The following is a 16592-nucleotide window of genomic DNA, read 5'->3' on the forward strand; positions in this document are numbered from 1 at the left end:
TTTTTTTCCAGTGTATAGTCCCATTTGCTAAGATACAGGAATAGCCTGGCGAATCACAGTTGGAGCACCATGATATAGCTGCTAATGTTTTGCCTGCATTATTACACCAACAAACATGATCCAGAGCTCTCAGTAATTAGATTCTTTTGAATTAGATTGGCCATTCAGGAGCGTCGTTCACCATTCTCTGGGTTCTGAGTCATGTATTCAGGAGATATTATGTAGCAGTGCAGTGCATTAGACAAGTTTTTATGTCTCTACAAATAAAAGCATATTGTTACACTGATTGGCATTTGACAAACCTGTCGCTCTTATACAATGTGTCGAGGTTACAGCCCAATGTGCGAGCATGTCAAAGCTCACAAAAAAATTACCCTTACAAAGCCATCTGCCTGCAATGCAAAGTTATATGAAGGGCATCAGGCAGTCAGACAGAAGCAAGCTGAAAGGCAGAGTGACAGCCTTGTATGATGGCTCTACTAGATAAACAGAAGCCCGCAAATGAAAGCCTCTCAGAATACCATCATCCGCTGTCACAATGCAATTACGGAACAGAATGATAGCAAGATAGAGGCTCCCGCAAATGGAATGATAAAAGTATTGACTGATTTGATTGAATGATTAAAATAATGCAGACATAAAATGAAAAAAGATTGAAGATTGTTACAGAGAAATAGGTGAGGAAGCATGATACTGAAGGCTTGTCACTCCTGTCTTCACTTCCACACAGACAAGCATATTTGCTCATTGTTTGCTGTGCTCTTTTTTTCAGGTTGCTATTTCTGCAGATGTCAAAGAAGTTCTGTTAACTGATGGAAATGAAAAGGCCATCAAAAGTATCCTTATTCAGATAGAAAACTGGTTTGTTGTGCTCATTCCTTTTTACTGGCTGAGTAACAATTGATATAAAGAAAGACAGCATGGGGTATATTAAAAAAAAAGTCTCCACCATGAGTAATTAAAAACCAGAAAGATATAACATTTCTTGAATGAAACTAAAATTTTTCCTATAATAAATTCCACACTTCCTTCTTGGATTAAAAAAAAAGTACATGTTGGTAGAGAGAAAGCAGCAAGTACAGTGATATATATTTGTCTAATGGTTAAGTGTTCAGAGAATCCATTTTTTAATGTTCCATGTTATCGAAAGTACAGCAGTAAACCAAATAATTAACTCCCTCTCAACATTTATTCTTTTTGCTAGATTTTTTGTACCGAACATGCTTTCATATATTAACCATTTACAATATGTCCAATATAGATATATTTTCATAGTATTCACAGTATATACTATTACATGCACAGTACCATTATTACAACTAACTTATAACTACCTATACATTATCCACATACTCTAATCAATTATCAGTTTGGCATTATTTATCTTAATGTAAGGTTATAAAACCACTCTCCTCTATGTACTATTTTATTATATTTCTTGTATTATATTAGAATAAATCATTATTATGCCATCCTAATATGTACACAGAATTCAGAAAATTGAACTGTCCTTTGGCTAAGTGAGAGAGAAAGTGAGCATGATTTGTGGCCACATTATATGTCTACAGTAGTACAAGAACTGATGTATATAGTGAATATTAATATCTGTTAGAAACTGGGAGGATAAAGTGGAAGGTATTTTTTTTCCTTGGTGATCTTTAAATTTGCTTTTGCAGGAAGAATAGTTGTTCAATTTTTGGCCACTGCAATGTCACAATTATTTAGATTTATGATTTGTATGTACGTGAACACTAGCATAATGAGTACTTATTTTTTCATTAAATTAAACTCTGTTGTGGATTATTTAAAAAAATGAAATTTGCAATTATGTAAGGTTGTTAAAATGGGAGACATGGCAGTGCAAGAATATTAGCCAGCAGCCTTTAAAAACACTTATGTTCTCAGAGGTAACTCAGCCAGCTATAATTGCCTAAAATACTTCAACAATTTCATGGAGAATAACAGCCAATCACAAATCATTTCCTTTACAACTTGAAAAATGCTCCATAAAAATGCCCCTTTTCTCAAAAACGGAGGGTTTTAGTTATGAATCCTAGATTGTTTCTAAATTCTAAATGTTTACATTAGTGATCTGATGCCGGGCAATTGCAGTATCCTGTGTTGTTTCATGTAACTGTATTATATCACACTTCTAGCCATGTGTCATTGTGGAAATAAAAAATATGAGGGGGAAAAAGGTTTTCAAAACGAACGTAGCAAAATAAGTTGATGTTTGACAAAAGTATGGCTAGTTAACCAAAAAAAACAAACAAAAAACCTTATACCATGAAGAGTTTCAGTTTGGTTTTAGTAATAATCACCTCTGCAAATATCTCATTTAACAGATCCTGTAAGTACATCTGAACTTTTACGAAATTGTTGAAGTCTTCTGCATCAAGGGTATGAACTGATATGTGCTAAAACATTCACTCATTGCATTGAATTAAATGATCAAAGTGTTTTTTGTTCCTCAAAAGGATATCAGTTAATATCACCTAATTAAGGAAGTTAAGTGCCCACACTTTTTCTTGGAAATACCTTATATTTTCTAAAATCCTACAAGACGTCTTAAAGTCTGTACTGACTCTGTTAGCCTTTCAGAGAAGTGCTTGCTGAAAGCTTCTAAAAAGTTCCCCCCCCCACCCCCCGCCCCATTTAAACAGTTGGTACTCTGGAGCTCAGCGTTCAAAGTGCTCCTATTGTACTGCATTTTACAATGTCTTTAATATAGCAGGGTGCCAAAGTGAAGCAGATTTAAAACTTTACAGTGTAGGAGGAATGTGCTCCTGGAAGAGTGCGTAATAAAATGTATGTTGAATGTTATGTATTTTAATGGACTTCACTGATAGTTTTATGTTCTGTCTTATGGTAATTTTATTTTTGCATTCTTTGCTATAGTAACTAACTATAAAACAATTATAGACAAAATTCTGATCTGTTACATCCATGCCATCCCCACTGAAATCAGGGGATTTCTATTGGAGTAACTGAGAACAAAATCTAGCCCCAAATGTCCAAAATTACCAAAAGTAATGATTTATTTCTCATAACTTTTATGATAGTTTTGGTATATTTTAGTAATTTATTGTACCAAGTTATATTAACATTGCTAAATTATTGTTTCCTTTTCTGGATTCTGCTCTTCAGGAATGGTTAATGTCTAGTATTTTGCTTTATTATTGAGGTATTATTGATTAAAATAACCTTATTTTAAAAATTACTGTTTACATCTTCCCTTTAAATTTCTTAGGAATTTTAAATTACATGGCAGTCATACTATAATATCCAAAAATTACTTTCCAAAAAGTAAAAGTGGTTGTCAACAAAAAGAAAAAAAAAATCACTGTCAGAAACCAGGAAATCACCAAGCAAGCCTGCTAATTATTCCTAATGGGCAAGATGAGCACATTAAGAAACAAATGAATACATCAGTGAAATGTAATTGAAAATCGACCTGGCAATAGTGCATTGCATCTGAGTATCTGCCTTTGTATTATCATCATCATCATAATTATTGTTGTTGTTGTTATTGCAATTCAGTGAGCGTAACTAACTGCCTTGCTTTGTGTATTCTTAAGCTTTTGAGGATCTGATTTTTCTTTTAATTTCTGACACCATTCATATTATTTTCCAAACTGTTACATGTCTGTTTTTGGCTGGTAGATGAGGAATTCACTCTGTATATTGTGAATGCTTATATTAGCATAGTATATTCATATGTTATTAGACTATTACATGACTAACTTCCTTAAAATTAAACAAAGGTGTTGGTCTGTCACTCTTCACCATACATGTACATTTGAAGTATTATCCACTTTTATATAAAAATATATTTAAAGTGATAAATGAGCTTATGACATGAGGTGCTGAGAATTTTTAAAATCCTAAATGATCCTCTGACATATACAATTAACTCATTTAAAAGGTTTCATCCATTGTGCTTATCACAGGTAGCTCCAAATTGTGTAATAGATCATAACACAGGGGTGGCCAACCTGAGCCTGAGAAGGAGCCAGAATTTACCAATGTACGTTGCCAAAGAGCCACAGTAATACGCCAGCAGCCCCCCAATCAGCTCCCCCGGCTCCCAGCGCCTCCCGCCCACCAGCAGCCCTGCCCTCCCTCCCCATACCTCCCGACCAGCTGTTTCCTGGTGTGCAGGAGGCTTTGCGGGGGAGGAGCGAGAGCACGGCAGGCTCAGGGGAGGGGGCGGGAAGGAGTGGAGTGGGGGCAGGGCCTGTGGCAGAGCCAGGGGTTGAGCAGCGAGCCCCCCCCCCCCGGGCACACTGGAAAGTTGGCGCCTGTCGCTCCAGCCCCGGAGTCGGTGCCTGTATAAGGAGCCGCCTATTAACTTCTGAAGAGCTGCATGTGGAGCCAGAGGTTGGCCACCCCGGTCATAACATATAATTATATGGAGAATGTGGGTACAAACTGGTTCCTGCAAAGACAGATTTCCTTGCTTTTGTCAGCTTCAGTCAGAACTTTATCCTTAATTTAGTATGAGTGTAGTTGTCGAATTAAAGTTCCTTTTTAATTCTATAAATAAAGATAATATAAAAAGAGAAAGGATTAGACCTTTCAAGGGAAAGTTAAAGAGGGACCTGAACTGGGTCATCGGATCTAAGCCCCTTTTTAAACTTTGGGGTGATATTGATCTCAATCTGTATTTTGCAGCTTGGGCCATATCTCTGTGATGAATCCAAACCAGAACACCAAATGCGAACCTCCTAAAACAGTTGGAAAGTTCGGAATCAGCTCAGAATTTCCAGATCCACAGATCAGGCCCATTTCTAAGAAAAGTAGCCAACTGATTCATTAATGTAATGTACCTTCCAGTTTTAGCTCTATTTCTCACTGTGCACTGATGACGTGAACTACTCTATCTAGAATTGTGTGACAAGCTTCAGTGCCTGAAAGTATCAGTAATACAAAGTGCTGACACGGTACACTGTAATGACCATTAAAATAATAAATAATAATGAAGTGTATGGATCTCTCAACAATCATGATAAATCTAGGTTATAAAGGCCAAGTTCAGCCTGAATCTCTTAAGATATGGGTTTGTATATGTATTTAAAATACATAATGTTAAAATGTTTACTAAAATTATTAATAGTTTTTTCAGAATTATATAAATTTACTGCACTGAGGCTAATTTATCAGCTGTATTATCTCTACTAACAAAATAACATGTTCTGCTTATGAGATTAGTCATGCCCTTCTTTTGCTCTACAGGTACATGCTGTACCTCATGGGATTCCATTGAATGCCATGGAAACACTTCAAACGGTGTGTCCAGACTGTGGAGAGGTTAATTTATAACACTCTTCGATCAACAGTTTTTTGATTTTCTGTTACACAAAATAAATGTCAATTGTCTTTACTTCCACATTATTCACTTAGAAATTTTTCCTAAAATATCTATTCCTGTATAGTCAGTATCATTAGGTAGGTTAATTATGTAATTTCAGGGGACATATTAGTTAGTCACTTCTTAATCATCAAAACATAGCATTATTTAATTTGCATGCAGAAAAGTTCACACTGAAAAATTCAACTACATATGTGAACTTCAGTAACATCTTTCTTTAGTACCACTGATTTGATTTTCTCCACTTTCTTCCATGACATAAGAATGGCCATACGGTCAGACCAACGGTCCATATAGCCCAGTATCCTGTCTCCGACAGTGGCCGGTAGTAGAGCGTCAGGGTGAGTGTACGGAACAGGGCAGCTGGAGTGATTCACCCCTGCCATCCCTTCCCGGCTTCTGACAGTCAGAGGTTTAGGGTCACCCTGAGCATGATGACATGTAACAAAAAAAGCCACCATTGTTTTGGTTCATTCATATAAACTGCCTGTGTGATTAGACATTTCTAACGTCCCTGTATATCTGAGCACCTTGCACTGGTCTTGCTTTGCTATGCTGATTTTAGTGATTATTGTAAGAGTGAGAAGTTATTTTAGAGGAGATTAATGCTTTTTGAACTGGATGCCAGTATCTATTAGGAACAGGGACAGGTCCTAACATTGATATTTGTGTCATATTTGTGAATGAATCAGATACATTGAGGTTCAGATATATTTTTGTTTGTCCTCCCAAGACTATTTCAGTACCTTGCCACCCCCATTCATTCCAACAGTACTCTTTACCACTAGCCACAAGTACCGTCCTAAGTTGTGGAGATTCTCCCTCCAACCAAAGAGGACTGGGTCAAGCTCCTTCTGAAATCAATCAGTGCCACTCCTTGTTTTGGTTAGCGGGGGACTGGCTACGGGGGAATCAAAATCTGTGTCCTGAGTTTCCAGACTGGAAGAGGCTGAGAATGAAGCAAAGACAACACTCTTTTTCAGCCCATGTGCCACCTATTGCTCACAACAAACCAGAAACTCCACTGAGTATACGTCACTGTGCTCCTGCTGACTGCTCCATTTTCACACAAAAAGAAAAGGAGGACTTGTGGCACCTTAGAGACTAACCAATTTATTTGAGCATGAGCTTTCGTGAGCTACAGCTCACTTCATCGGATGCATCCGATGAAGTGAGCTGTAGCTCACGAAAGCTCATGCTCATCGGATGCATCCGATGAAGTGAGCTGTAGCTCACGAAAGCTCATGCTCAAATAAATTGGTTAGTCTCTAAGGTGCCACAAGTACTCCTTTTCTTTTTGCGAATACAGACTAACACGGCTGTTACTCTGAAACGTTTTCACACAGACCATCACAGCCAGGAGCCAAATGCCTGGGTGTTGTTTCAGGGAGGAATTCAACGTCTTGAGCTCCTGAAGTGTCTGCCCAGTGAGCTACTTGCACATCTCAAGCTAAACAATGTTAAAAAAAAACCCATGCAAAATAAACAGCACATGGTCTGCTGTGCGGACCGGTCTGCGTCCATAGTATGTATCCCAAGAGGTATTATGGTTGTGCTGCTGCTGCTTCCTGTTTTTTGTTTTTGTTTTAAACTCGTAGTTAGCTTTACGAATACATAAGGCCTGAAAAACCCTTGTTTAAAACAACCCAGAAAAAGGATAGAGGATGGGCATGGATAAATTTGGTGAGTTACTGGCAAGGGCTATCAGAGTACTTCTGCCGTAGCGCTATACCTGCATTACTTCACTATGAACACAGATTATGGAAGACCTAATAGGTCAAAGACACGATGAAGACATTAACAATTAGGGTAGGGGAAGTCCTTTTGATTAAATCATTATTTTTATGCTAATTTCATGGATGTTTCTTAACAAGTATGTTACAGATGTAAGTGACATCATCATCAGAAATCAAAATGCAGGAGTATTTAAGGCTCAGACTGTATCAAGCTGGTAAGATATTTTAAAAGCTGCTGATGAATTGTTTGTATAAAATTATACTGTGAAGTGAATGCAGAAATGTGAGTTATAATATCTCTATTGGCAAGGAAGATAACTGTACAGTATCAATTATCCAGGCTAGTAATTTGCGGTTCATGGGAAGGGAATTTATTACACTAAAGGAAGCATCAAGTCCTGAATTCTGGTACCATACCACTATTCAGGACGAGATTGTGTCCTTTAATTTAAGGAATTATGCTCCTGGGTGTAAAATAAATAAATAAATAAATAATCATAACATCTGCATGGTGGTCCCCAAATGTACATGTGGCCCTCACCTGTGAGGAGTCTTAGCAAAGAGCAATTATACATGAATAATACAGTACAGTTTTTGCTGACTGCATATATGTGTGTGTTTGTGTTTCCAGATATGCTGAGAACTCTGGAAAAAAATCTGAATTGAAATTGGGATAGTAGTACATAAAATATATTTATCTCAACTGAATTGCTTTTTGGCCTAGAGAGTACAATATAATTAATCTTGGCCACATGTGACATACTATTTTTCTTCCTTTTAATTTTTTAAAATATACAATATGTCTTTCAGCATTAGAAAGCTGTTCACTGGTTGAAAACTGCCTAGTTGTGAGGCATTGTGGTCAGTTGTACTGAATGTGGGGCAAGGAGTAAGGGTTAATATTTTCAAAAGCGCCTAAATCATTTAAGAGCCAATGCCTTATTTTCAAAAGACTCCTCCTCACTCCTACTGAAAGTCAGTAGGACTTAGGTTCCTAAGTGACTTTGGTGGTGTTGAAAATTTTACTCCAAGAATTCTTCCATTCTAATCTTGGTTGTGCCAATTCTTCTGCTGAGAGGTCTTAACCTCTCTGCCTCATTTTCCCTTACTCTATCAAATGTGCGTGGTATTGACTTACCTGACAGAAGTCTTCTGAGGATTAGCTAAAATACTTACAACGTTTTGATGTATGTCATTACAAAATTGCTAGATAATGTTTGGCACTATTAAAGAACTGTTTTTATTTTGAGTGCTTGCTCATGTCCATTCCATGCTAGATGTGTGCACACCATGTGCACAATTGCCATAGATTTTCCAGTGGTATCCATAGAGCATAGTGGTATCAGTGGTATCCGTAGGGCCAGCTCTAGCACCCTCAGTTCCTTCTTACCACCCATGACAGTTGCTGGAACTATCCTTCTTGCTGTGGCAAGGCTTTTCTTTCCCACTGGTTGGACTTTCTTGGTCATATTCTGTATAGTTATCATAGTTAGTGTATATAGTTTTTAGAGTTAGTGTATATAGGAGTGATAGTATTTGTCCCTGTTGACAAGGGACTTTTCACCCCCAGGGCTGGGCATGCCCCGGTCCCCAGGCTTCAAGCTGTATGCCTTTTGCCGCAAGCTGGTGGCAGTTAGTTACCTGCACACTAGCTGTCTAACATGTCTGAGGGAGTCTTACCTCAGAGAGGTACCAGAATTGCAGGGACTTCATACCCTGTACCAAGAAGGACAGGGATATTCAACTGAAAGCCATTCTTTTGGAGGCAGGCCTCAGACCAGCCTCGGAGTTGAGCTGCTCCAAATCAGTGTCGAGTATTTCGGCATTTGTGTGGAGTGCTCCCCCGGCACCATGTTCTTCCCAGAACCGTTCTCCATCCCCAGTGCCAAGGAAGAAACATAAAAAACAGCGCACCGACAAAGGGCGTTCTTCAGTGCCGAAGAGAGACAAGCAGGGAAGGACTGGTGTGGTGAGACCCATGTCGGGTCACTTGTCCTCTCCTGAGCCGCTGATGGCTCCACAGACTCCACCTAGAGTGCCGAGTCTAGTAGGGGACCTGCCACCTACTCCGGGGAGCAGCTGTGGGGCCAGATGGTTGCTGGCCCCCTCAACACTGGAGGCCTTTTAGGCAGCGAAGGATCTGCTGTCTTTCCCAATCCTGCTGACCCCTCAAGGACCCTCGCCAGCTAACATTACCGAATTAGAAAGGAACAAGGTCCAGCAGGCCTCTTCCGGTGCAGGCCTTCTCCTCATTGTCCCTGGATGAGGCGGTTGTAGGCCCTAGTACCCAGCTCCCTCAAGACGACTTCCTGGCCCACCAGGACCTCCTGAAAAGAGTCACGGATAACTTGGGTCTGGAGATTAAAGAGCTTCAGGAGTTGGCGCACAGCCTGATTGACATCCTGGCTGCTGCTGCTCCCTCCAGAGTAGCCTTACCCATAAATGAAACAGTGTTAGGGCCCATTAATATACTGTGGAAGACCCCTTCTTCTCTGCTCCCCCACCTCAAAGAGAGCAGAGAAGAAATACTATATTCCAGCAAGCGGTTTTGACTATCTTTACTCACACCCTCCCCCAGGATCTCCAGTTGTGTTGGTGGTGAATGAGTGGGAAAGATGGGGCAGTCGAGCATTAATGTCAAAAATAAAGAAGCTAAGAGACTGGACCTGTTTGGATGGAAGGTTTATTCAATGGGCAGTCTCCAACTATGTATCTCCAACCAGCAGACTCTACTGGGGAGGTACGATTTTAATCTCTGGGATTCCCTGTCCAAATTTAAATACTCCCATCCACAGGAATCGAGGCTGGAATTTGTGGCCATCTTAGAGGAGGGCAAAACTGTGTCCAGGATCTCCCGTCAGGCGACTCTGAATGCAGCCGACTCAGCAGCCAGGACTGTGGCATCAGCAGTCACCATGAGGTGCTGTTTGTGGCTGCAATTGTCTGGCCTTCCTCAAAAGGTTCAGTAATCTGTCCAGGACCACCCTTTTGAGGGCTCCTCCTTGTTTTCTGATCAGACAGACTCGAAGCTCCATGGTCTCAAGGACAAAAGTTACACTTCATTCCTTAGGCCTTTACATACTACTAGCCTCCAGGAAGCATTCCAGGCCCTAGCAACATCCCAGGTTCATGGCATCTCCAAGGTAGGAGCCCTACAAAAAAAAGGGAAAAGGTTATAAAAAATGACAACCCCTCCCACCTATCTCTGCCTCCCAGTTGGGCTCTCAAAGATATTCCAGTGGGTCCAGGCAGGCCTTCTGAAGGTATGTCTGACTGCATTATACCAGTCTCAGCACTGGATCCATCCCCTCTTTTGTTTTTGGACCACCTGTTGCCCTCCAGCCCAGTGTGGTCATAGACCGTTGGGTACTGAGTACAGTAACAGTCAGTTACACCCTTCAGTTTTCATCCAACCCCCTGTCCCTCTTCAGGGACCCTTCTCACAAGCAGCTTCTCATCTAAGAGATACAAGCCCTCCTATGTGTGAGTGTCGTGGAGGAGGTTCTTTGAGACTTGAGAGGGAAGGGGTTTTACACTCAATGTTCCCTAATCCCAAAGGCCCATGGGGGTGGGGGCGGGGAGAGGCTACAGCCCATCCTGGATCTGTGTTGCCTCAACAAATATCTCAAGAAACTGAGGTTTTGTATGGTCTCTTTGGTCCATCATTTCCTCTCTGGATCGAGGAGACTGGTATGCCACCCTTGACTTAAAGGACGCCTATTTCCACATCTCTATCTTCCGCGGTCATAGAAAATTTCTCAGGTTCATAGTGGAACAACACAACTACCAATTCACCGCTCTTCCCTCCGGTCTATCGGCAGCCCCCTGGGTCTTCACAAAGTGTATGGCGGTGGTGGCAGCCTTCCTCAGGCATTGAAGTGTGCAACTTTACCCATACCTCGACAACTGGCTGATCAAAGGTCAGTTGCAGGATCAGGTGCAGCACAGCATCAGCACAGTACCAGGCCGCCTTCCAGATGCTGCGTCTGTTGATAAATGAGCAGAAGTCAGCCCTGGTCCTGGATCAGAGAATAGAGTTCATCGGGGCAGTGCTCGATCCAAACCAGGCCAACGCCTGCCTACTGGAAGCCTGTTTCCAAGCTATGTCGAACCTGAGTTCCAAGGTCACAATCCACTCACTAGTGACTGCTCGGGTCTGCCTCAAGCTGCTGGATCACATGGTGGCATGGTGCAGCATGCAAGGCTAGTCTCAGACTCTTTCAGTTGTGGCCGGCTTAAGTCTACATCCTAAGCAGACACCTCCTGGACTGGATACTCACGATTCCGCTTCCGGTCCTCGCTTCGCTGACGTGGTGGAGAGATTCAGAATCTGTAATGAAAGGGGTACCCTTTGCTGCCCCTCATACGTTGGTAACCTTAGTCTTAGATGCGTCAGACCTGGGGTGGGGAGTCTTTGGCACTTTGGCAGTCTCAGGACTTGGGGCCTCTGTTCCCAGACAGAACTCTCCCTGCATATGAATGTTAGGGAACTCAGGGCGATATGCTTGGCTTGCCAGGTCTTCATTCCCCAGATCTCAGGCATAGCAGTGCAGCTCTTGACAGACAACACAGCATCAGTGTTTTGTATCAAAAAGCAGGGAGGGACTCTCACAGGTCAGTGTATACGAAGCTGTGATTTTCCTTACTATCCTCTGGCATGGAGTGGTAAGGGTAAGGATGCAGCACATGATGCTATGTGGAATGTTAGGGAGATGTAGGGGGCTGTTAAACTGGAGTTCTCCATTAACTGAAAAGGGAGGCAAGCCTGTGATTATTGGACCTGAAGATCAACAAGAGTGTGCAGTATCTGTGTTTGCTGCCTGAGAAGCCCCATAATGTCCTGGCGCATCTCTTGCTCAGACTCTTGAGCCTTTCTCCTATTGGATCTTTCCTTCTTTATGCTGCCTGCCATATTTGTCCTCTATTCATGGTCTGATGCAGCACTGATTTGCAGGATCTCACTGGTCATGTTGTCCCTTGTCCACACAGTCCAGCAGCTGCACATAAAACACACACATATATCATTGGATTTACAATCATGACAGAACGGGAAAAATAAATTCCTTTCCTTATTTCAAGAAAAATTTTAAATCAGACATGCTTATTGATACTTCCGCTTTGAAGCATCTCTGCACAACACCATTCTCCAGCACCAGCCATGGTGAATATGGCCTTCCAGAGGAGGTGGGGGAAAATGAGGAGGGAATTTTTCAGTTGCATGAAACAATGAAATTTTGGCCCTTATTTCCATGGGTAAAGAACATAAGAACAGCCATACTGGGTTAGACCAATGGTCCATCTAGCCCACTATCCTATCTTCTGACAGTGGTCAATGCCAGATTTATATAGTGGTATTATGATATTTACCATCTTATTATCTATCCCTTTCCTAATGGTTCCTAACATTCTATTACGTTTTTTGACTGATGCTGCATGTTGAGTGGATGTTTTCAGAGAACTATCCACAATGACTCCAAGATCTCTTTCTTGAGTGGTAACAGCTAATTTTAGGCCCCATCATTTTGTATGATTTATTGTGATTTCATTTTCCAGTGTGCATTACTTTGCGTTTATCAACATTGAATTTCACCTGCCATTTTGTTGCCCGGTCATCCAGTTTTGTGAGATCCCTTTGTAATTCTTTGCAGTCTGCTTTGGACTTAACTATCTTGAGTAATTTTGTATCATCTCCAACTTTGCCACCTCACTGTTTACCCCTTTTTCCAGATCATTTCTGAGTATGTTGGACAGCATTGGTCCCAGTACGGACCCCTGAGGGACACTACTGTTTACCTGTATCCATTCTGAAAGCTGACCATTTAGTCTTAGCCTTTGTTTCCTGTCTTTTAACCAGTTACTGATCCATGAGAGGTCCTTCCCTCTTATTCCAAGACTGCTTACTTTGCTTAAGAGCCTTTGGTGAGGGACCTTATCAAAGGCTTTCTGAAAGTCCAAGTACAATATATCCACTGGATCACCCTTGTTCACATGTTTTTGACCCCCTCAGAGAAATCTTATGGATTGGAGAGGCATGATTTCACTTTTCAAAAGCTGTTTTGACTTCCCCAACAAATTGTGTACAAGAACAGGGCAGTGGCACTGAGTACTGGCACCTTTGTCCACATGTGGTGGTGGTGATTTTAGCTGATATCTGACTCCTGAGGGTAATAAAGGCACAGAGAGCCCAGCTGTTGCTGGCATCCTGAAGCCAGCCAGTTCCATATGCCACTAGCCTATTTATTACAATAGTGCCTGTCTAAGTCACTGTGGCATGGTGTGAGGAAAATATTCTAACTTGTAGGAAGCAGTAAGACTGCCTCCCTAGAAACCTTTGTGAGAGGATTGCAGAGTTTCATTGAGAATTTTTGGGAGGATACAAAGGACATCCCTATGTACTGTGACAAAGTTCCTCCTCTGCCTTGGTGGGTTCTGTGCTTTCTGGCGGATTTGCTCGCCTCAGAGGTTTATGGAAGTCCTCAGTTTGGTTCCTTTTGTTAGTGGCACAAACCTGCCAGTCACTCGGCTAACCTCGTCACTGGCCAGCATGGGGAAAAGGAGGAGAACAATCCCCGCAGTCTCTGCTGGCCAACCTAATGGGTCGGGGGACAGGCCAGAGACCTTCCCCTCTGGTGGGACCGACAGTCCAGATCAACTCCTCTTATATCAAATAGGGAGTTGGGGGGATGGGGGCAACCCGGGCCCGCTCTCTACTCTGGGTTCCAGCCCAGGGCTCTGTGGATTGCAGATGTCTATAGTGTCTCCTGTAACAGCTGTGTGACAGCTACAACTCCCTGGGCTACTTCCCCATGGCCTCCTCCCAACACCTTCTTTGTCCTCACCGCAGGACCTCCCTCCTGATGTCTAATAATGCTTGTACTTCTCAACTTCTTGTGCACCTCTTGCTCCCAGCTCCTCGCAGGCACCTCATTAACTGAAGTCCTTTTTAAAACCAGGTGCCGTGAATAGCCTGTCTGTCCTAATTGATTCTGGTAGCTTCTTAATTGGCTCCAGGTGTCCTAATTAGCCTGCCTTAATTGGTTCCAGCAACTTCCTGATTATTCTGGAACAGCCTGTTATCTTACTCAGGGAAAAGGGATCTGCTTAATCTGGGGCTAATATAACTACCTTCTATCACTCTCCTGTTGCCATTTGGCCTGACCCTGTCACAGTACATAAACAAACTGCTCTGCATGGCTCCACCTCCTCTGTCCAACCCTTCAGGGGAAAGGAAAGCAGATAACAACTCTACCTCTGTTTGTTGTACCACTACCTCGCCTTGTATGAGTAGAACAATGAAAAGTCAACACCTGTGTACTGATAACTTGGGGTTGGGCCGGGTGCCATCTTTACATTTAAACAGTGTAGGGAAATCCATGCACACACTTACTCAAGATTTCTTCCACTTCACCAGGCTTGTCCAGGCTTCATCAGACTGGCTAGATTGTAGTGAAGTCTCAAACAGGACCTGTCTTGTTGCATAACTTGAACCTCTGCCATGTGTTTCTCTCCTCATCCTCCTCTTCTTCCTCCATGCTGTTCACAGCAGAGGGCCCCTTGGAGGTATCCATAGTGGTCTGTGGGGTGCTTGTGGGGTGTCTGCCAAGTATAGCATGCAGCATTATAAAAGCGGCAGGTCTATGGCTCGGCACCAGACCAATTCTTGTCCTCCCTGTGCTTAAGGTAAGCCTGAAGCAGTTTGCATTCATGCAGCACTGCTGCTTAACCCTGACCTACCTGGTTGCCTGCTTCTCCTGGACAATCTTTTCATAGATGTCCACATCTACAGCTGGTCCATAGCTGTTCCTGCACCTCCTGTCTACTCCATGCAGGAGTACATCTAGTCCATGGAGCCAGCATGGTCAGCTGGGCAGTTGCACACAACAAGGGAGGGCTGCTAGATATGAACGCCAAGTTGGGCAATCAGGAAAAGGCATTTCAAAGGTACACTGAGGTTTTAAAAGGGGATGGGGTGGCTTCTGGTCTCCATGACTCCTGCACAGCAGAGTTCGCAATTGTGACCAAATCGATCACTGTTGGGCATTATGGGACAGCTGCTGGAGGGCTGTTAAGGTCAGTATAGTGACTCAATATCTACACTCACACTGTGTCAACCTCAGTAGGTTGACCATGGCTCAACACTGTTTGAGGAGGTGATGTTACTGCATTGCTGTAATGGAGGGCTTTCATTGGCTGGAGACAAATTTGAGCATACACACATGCCCAAAGAGAGCAACACAAGATGACTTATATTGACCTACCTTTGTAGTATAGACCAGGCCAGACCGACATAAACTAAACTGAAAAAAGGCACTGTTATTCTGGAATAAATGTGTCCACACAGGGAGTTGTAATGGTATAATAACTGTAGTGGCCTAAATTCACACCTTAGTTTATACTGATATAACTTTCCTGTGCAGACAAGCCCTTAGGGTAGGCACATGCAATTGATAGCTAGAAATTATTTACATTCATTAGGATGTAAATACACACAGCTTAGCTATATCTGTGCATTACCACAATTGCTTGCGAAACAGAGCTAGCAGATGCACATCCCAGAGATAATCTTTTAGGTTCCAAACCTTGAAGATGCTAAGCATCTCCTGTGAACACTCTTAAACACTCAACTCCTCTTGGGATGGGCTCCTTCATATGGTATGTCTGGCCATAGGATGATCCATTCTGGATGTTTCAGATTGCCATTTATTTTGTATAGGACTTCATTCCTTGTCAAGATTTCAAACCTGGTCTTTTAGATATCAATCAAAAGCACATTTTCCATCCTGTCCTCGTTTACATTTATCTAATGCTTAAGGTCATTTGTGATCATTTGAGTGTATTTCAGCATATGGAATCAGTGAATAATAGATTTCAGCTCCATGCTGTGAAGAAAGATTGTGTTTTTACAAGACATAATGTTTACTGGGTGTTAATAATCGCTAATTAATAAACATATCTAGGCTCCTAAAATGTTGCATTTTAAGGTATAAAAATGTCAAGTGTTTATCTTATTGAGTGCAATAATATTTTCTGCCTTCTCTACATAAAATAATTAAATTATAAAAATAAGTGACGTATTGTACCAAATGCCAAATATACTTTATTTAAAGTTTAGATGTAAATTCTCAGTAAAGTCTTTTCTATGGTTAACGCACCTGTTTTATAAAATAGTCTATATTATAACAAATACAAATGTGGCATTCTACTTCTCATAGATAATGCCTATTTTTCATTTCTTCTATATTAATCAAGCTCAGTTTCTCCTTTCAGTATTAAGTCTAAACTCTGCTTAGGTGCTAGCACAAGAGTAGTGAATGGATGAGTCTTTCAACTCCATGATGTATTAAGAAGATACTTAATTAAGATACTTGCTACTGTCTCAAAGCTACAAGGAAACCTGAAAGAGTAGATGGAATGGCTTCAGTACTATAACCACTTTTTGGACTTTCCCACCTCATAGAATGTTAGCCATTTAAGGCTAGACTGGC

At 41.7% G+C, this 16592-nt stretch overlaps 1 protein-coding gene across 1 annotated transcript in view; it reads left to right on the top strand.

Moving 5' to 3' along the window:
* The window catches only part of CAMKMT (calmodulin-lysine N-methyltransferase), a 342431-nt gene that overhangs the window by 285989 nt on the left and 39850 nt on the right, over positions 1 to 16592 (top strand). Inside the window, exons 6-7 of the mRNA XM_073339105.1 lie at positions 773 to 836; positions 7256 to 7322. Of these exons, the coding sequence (XP_073195206.1) occupies positions 773 to 836; positions 7256 to 7322 (131 nt within the window). The remainder of the gene's footprint in view (positions 1 to 772; positions 837 to 7255; positions 7323 to 16592) is intronic.

The sequence above is a fragment of the Lepidochelys kempii genome, chromosome 3 (assembly GCF_965140285.1).
Source record: "Lepidochelys kempii isolate rLepKem1 chromosome 3, rLepKem1.hap1, whole genome shotgun sequence".
In the NCBI taxonomy this organism is placed as follows: domain Eukaryota; kingdom Metazoa; phylum Chordata; order Testudines; family Cheloniidae; genus Lepidochelys; species Lepidochelys kempii.